The 5,462-nt window shown below is 27.1% G+C and overlaps 1 protein-coding gene across 1 annotated transcript in view; it reads left to right on the forward strand.

Annotated features, from left to right (window-relative positions):
* Positions 1 to 466: 466 nt before the first annotated feature.
* The window catches only part of scaf (inactive serine protease scarface), a 25,498-nt gene continuing 20,502 nt past the window's right edge, over positions 467 to 5,462 (forward strand). Inside the window, exons 1-4 of the mRNA XM_017903980.1 lie at positions 467 to 537; positions 3,687 to 3,800; positions 4,192 to 4,535; positions 5,367 to 5,447. Of these exons, the coding sequence (XP_017759469.1) occupies positions 519 to 537; positions 3,687 to 3,800; positions 4,192 to 4,535; positions 5,367 to 5,447 (558 nt within the window). The 5' untranslated portion in view covers positions 467 to 518. The remainder of the gene's footprint in view (positions 538 to 3,686; positions 3,801 to 4,191; positions 4,536 to 5,366; positions 5,448 to 5,462) is intronic.

A 5,462-nucleotide genomic window follows, 5' to 3' on the forward strand; every position in this document is an offset into this window, starting at 1 on the left:
TTAGAAATTCGATATTTATTTTAAACCAAAGAAGTTAAGCACTAAATGTTTGGATACCGTAATTTCTAAAAATTTAAAAGACGAAGTTAATCATTAGAAACGTTTAAATATTTAAGAAAAAGATTTTTGAAAGCAATCTAAAATTTCAGTATTACCATGAAACATGCAATTTTTTAATGCAATATTTATACACAGAAAGAACATCGAAATTTTTCACTCATACGTAAGTATTAATAAACAATTTATTTCAATTTATTTCTGAACAACAAGTTGCATATTGAAAATTTAATACATGAAAAAGGAAAGAATTTTTGCCAATTATAAGACGATTTTCAGAGAAGATAGTCCAAAGAAGGTGGGTACAAGGTTGCAATTGCGATTGGGATGGTAGGGAGATATCGAAGATCGGCGAATCGATATAAAAGAAGAACGAATACTAAAGCAGCGCCAGTTTTATTAACTTTCTTTTAGGTATCACGTGGAAAAGTAAATTCCATATAGTGAATCGTACTCATCACATGCGGGTCTACCGAACAGGTAGGTGCCACCATTTCTAATCCTTATCTATTATCAAATCTCCATTTTTATTCGTAGCATTAGTTAGATATCGAAATAATATTCCAACTTTTACCAAATTTTGCTCCTTTGCCAAGCATGCCGATTCGTGAAATTATAATTTCATGTCAATATTATCTTCTTTTCAACTTCTTATATTAACATGTTACGTAAATACCGTGAATTCTAAATCACAGAATACTTGAAATAAAATAATCTTTTAACATAAAATTGGATTAATTTTGGTTTTACTTAAAAGAATTATTTTCATCTTTCTGTTTTCGATTTATTCACGTTTTATCAGTTACTATTTCCTTGTTATTATTTTATTAGCTACTATTGCTATTTTATTATACTTATTTTATGTAGATACGTAAATCTTTAGAGGAGTCTTCGCAACCGTTCTTTATCATCTCGTGCACTTTCTTTTCCTCTCTTCCGTACGTTGTAATGTAAACAAATATATTCTTATTATCGTAGACTATTTGTCAATTTGATAATAGTGTAATATTAATCATTTAAAGAACTCCAAATTTTTTTATTTCTGCTTATTTACTTGATTTATAGAAATTATTTAGAAAACTGTATTTAGTTATTAAAACAATTAGTTATTAGTTATTAATGCAATTTCATTAATTCTACTTTTCTAATTAAAATCATTTGTATTCTTTTTTTCCAATTTTTTGATCGTATAACAACGTTTAAGCAATTACACTTTTACAAAATTTAACAGATGCGTTCATGAAATACGATTATGAATTAAACTTATCCAATATTTAAGTCACGAATTTGAATATCGAAGGCATTAAAATATTTCGCTTGAAACGATCGCGAATATGGCAAGAGAGCTTCCAAATCTTATAACAATGTAACGTTGCTTTTGTAAAAGTACATTGACAGATTACAAAATGGCGAGGATGCGAAAGAAAATAAGTTAGAACAAACGAAACTCGCTGAGATGAGAAATCGCGTAGATCGAAAGCTTAAATAGTTTGTTGTAAATTATTCGTGTGTACATAGCCTGCATTACAACATACCTAGGGGCACGACAAGGTATCTCGAGATTGAAGAAAATAACGGGTCCCATAAAATTAGAGACGTGGTGTGAATTGTTATTTTGACTTGTTTAAAATTGACTTGTTTAGCAATAAATTATTGGATAACGAGAATAAAATTTTCCGAAATTAATTGAAGAGATGGTAAAATTTTTGAAAAAGCACATCTATAAATAGTAATTGGTAATAAAATGGAGGAAGAAATAACAGCGTGGAAGGGAGAAAGGGAGGTAGAGAGGCGAAGTGAAACACTCTCGAGGTCGACGAAAGAATGACGTGAGCTCCAAAATATCATTCTTGGAATGTAGGACATTAGAAAAGTAAAAATCGAGAATCTCTGTATGTGTGTATTCCTTTCTCTTTCGATCGGGACGATGTGGCCTGGATCAGCTATTTCCGGGTGATGGGTCTTCCTTTTTCCATAAATTAAAATTAATGCTTTTCACCACTTTGCCCAGATGTCAGCATCCTTATATACAACACTTTCTTCGTATTTAGTCGTCGTCTGTCTCACTCCTTTATGTTTACTTTCAATCTCTTTTCAACCTTTTTACTCTTTTTATCTCTTTTATATATTATTTTATATACACGCTCGAAGTAATCATAAACAATTTACTTTTTCTCGTTTCCCTCTTTACGGATATACTTGAAATAACACGAACATTATTTTCGCCATTTTCGCAGTTTTATAGGTAATAAAAAATCTCGCGTGAAAATATCATTCCGTTAGTGTATCATCCCTATGCTGATTAACGAACACGTTGATGTGATTAGCGATAAAGACGGAATATTCAATTGGTCGTAAATATCTTTAAAGAATTAAATCCTTTCACACCAATAAGTTCTAAGTCGTAAATTAAAATTTATTAAAATTCGTAAATCAGTTTGATCGAATGTCCATTGCTAAGTAATTTAATACCAATTTTACACAATTTTCCTCTCTTTTATTTCGTATTAGTACTCATGGAGAGAATTTAATGATCATGTTCAACTAATAAGAAATATTGAATTTGAAGATCTTAAATGTTCGAGTATTTTCAAGCAATATTATTCGATTTTATTACGTATTGTGGTATAAATTTGTTCTTAAATGTAAATATAGAATTAAAATTACGAGAAACAGGCAAGACGTAATTTAACGTAAATTTATTTAAAATATGAAAGCAAAAATAAGTGATATTTAAAATAAAAGTAGGTAACAGGAAGTTAACGCAAACAGAATATGAATAAGATATCATCAGAGAATGATCGAAATTGTTTGGTGTGTCATACAAACAATTTACATATGAGTAATATAGCAACTATTTAATCTCTTGGAAGTAGAGAAGACACAAAACGAAGAAATTAATATTCCGTTCAAATACCAATGCATGTTGAGCTATAACGAACAGTTCATATACATATTATTACTTAACGGATCACATATCGCAAATTTATTTTAACTCATTTGGCGTTAAAATATTCGGTTATTGAATAAAATTTTAAAAGAATTTTTTAACAAAAAGATATAATAAAAATATTTATCTTTTTAATTCTATACATATCAATTCTATAACAAATAATTTATCAATATAATATAATGTGATATAATAAATACCATATTATTGTGAAAGTTGCAATAAAAATTTATCTTTTTAATTTTATATTTATATACAACAAATAATTTGTCAATATAATATAATGTGATATAATAAATATTATACTATTGTAATATATTTAAATAACATTAGATATAGTATATAATATATTTACTTTAATATTAATATTTGTATGCATTTATGAAACAGCATTTATAAAACACAATTTTTAAAATAATTTAGAATAGCAATATTTGTCCTTTCATCATACCAAAGAAACTAGCTAGAAAAATAAACTGATTTTTTCTACCTTTTAATTTACCTTAAATTTTTATTTTAAAACGTTTTTGGGGGTAACTCACGTGTCGTCAATTTTTGCGATTTCACGTTTTTCCTTTAAACTAACATTTTTTGAATATTTCTTATTATTATTGACTAACGCAAATATGTTCATAATTCCTAAGATGCTTATACACCCCTATTTTAAACATTTTTGCAGACATACGTAGTAGGAAGAGAAAAGAAATGCTTCTCGGGTCATTAATATTGATTACTAGTATTTTCTCAACAAATGGAGCTGTCATTCAAATACCAGGAAACGTTAAAAGTCCAGGTTTGTAAAAATCTTTGGTTCCCAGAATTCGATATTTTAATATTTATGCTTGTAAAATACTATTGTAAGATATATATATGCATATATTAGTTACATAAAATCTCTCTTATTCCGTGTTTTACAAAGTTTATTTAATCTGAAAATATTACTTCAAATATTTTCATATCGATTGTTTTCAGAATAATATTTAATTATTTTCTCATAATTTACTAAATATTGTAACCTCTCATGTCTATTATATATATGTTCTTCTGTACTCTATATTCAAATTTGACAAGCCAAAAGAGATGTAATATTTATCTTTCCTTTGTCGAATCTCTTATTTAATTCAAATTCGTCGAGTGCTCATTGTTGCACGAATGTATTTCAAATCGTCTCTTTGTTTGAACAGTGCCACGAAAGTTTGATCAAGAAGAAACCATACTTCAAAATTCCGGACGGCAGTTAGTATTTCAAAACCCTGAACAAGTGCTATTCAATAATCCGGAACAACAAGAAGTAATATTTCAACCGGAACAGCAAGGTGTTGCGATATTCGAGAACTCTCGACAAAAGTTGGACCAAGACCAAATTAACGACGATTATTTTACCTCCGATGTTTCCAATGCCGCAGGACAGGAAACCGATTTTACGATTAGCTGCATTGGATCTAACAGGATCTGTACTAGCAAAAACGATTGTGTCAATGGTTATATTCGCTTGAATAAAGGTATCACTTATTCGTCACCTGCTCAGGTAAACATTGGTTCTTTCTTGAAATAATTTATGCATAAGAATGTAATTTGGTTGCGAGTATTTATAACTGCTTTCTTAATTGCAACGCTTTTGTCAATTAATCTGGATAATTTTTATTTCAACAACGACGTGACAGGTTTCTAGTGTTTCATAGGAATAGGAATATTAGTTTTTATTACATTGAAAATTATATAAATTATAATAGGAAAAATACATTAATAGATAACTAATAGTAGTTAAAATATTATCTCCGTTATTCGTGTCTTATCTATTTATTTTAGTATGAAATATTTTATAGTGTAATATTTCATATTATTATTATTATTTTAAAATTGAATATTTTATATATTATATTATTATTATTTTAATATAATAGTGTAATATTTTAGTATGAAATATTAATATTTAATTAATATTTAATAATAAAAATTACTATTTTTATTAATATTTTGTATAATATTTATGTAAGAGAAAGGATTAATTATATATCAGTTTAATATATATTTATTCGAGGTAAAATTGAATTCCAAGTAAAATTCTTCAATACAAATTAATTAAATTACGTGAAATAGAGCGAATACAATAATTTTAATACATCAATAATTAAATCCGAAAATAATTAAAGTTAAAATTAAGTTTAATTTAGGAAATTCGATCATGTTTCTTACGTATATTGTAACAATATTTCCCGCTATTAGTTTTAAAGTAGCGAGATGAATTTTTTTTTCTATTAAAAAAGTTTTTTAATAGAACTTTTTTCTATTAATTTAAGTCTTACTATCTGATTTTTTCTATTGATTTAATTTTTACTCTTTTAATTGTTTTTAATAGTCTCAAGAATGTAGAATATTCGACCAAGCCTGTTGCACAATTGTGAAAGAACCTCAAGGAGAAGTCCACACATCTGAAGATGTAAAATTCACAAAT

This window comes from Eufriesea mexicana, unplaced genomic scaffold, assembly GCF_001483705.2.
Source record: "Eufriesea mexicana isolate 0111107269 unplaced genomic scaffold, ASM148370v2 scaffold2646, whole genome shotgun sequence".
NCBI lineage: Eukaryota > Metazoa > Arthropoda > Insecta > Hymenoptera > Apidae > Eufriesea > Eufriesea mexicana.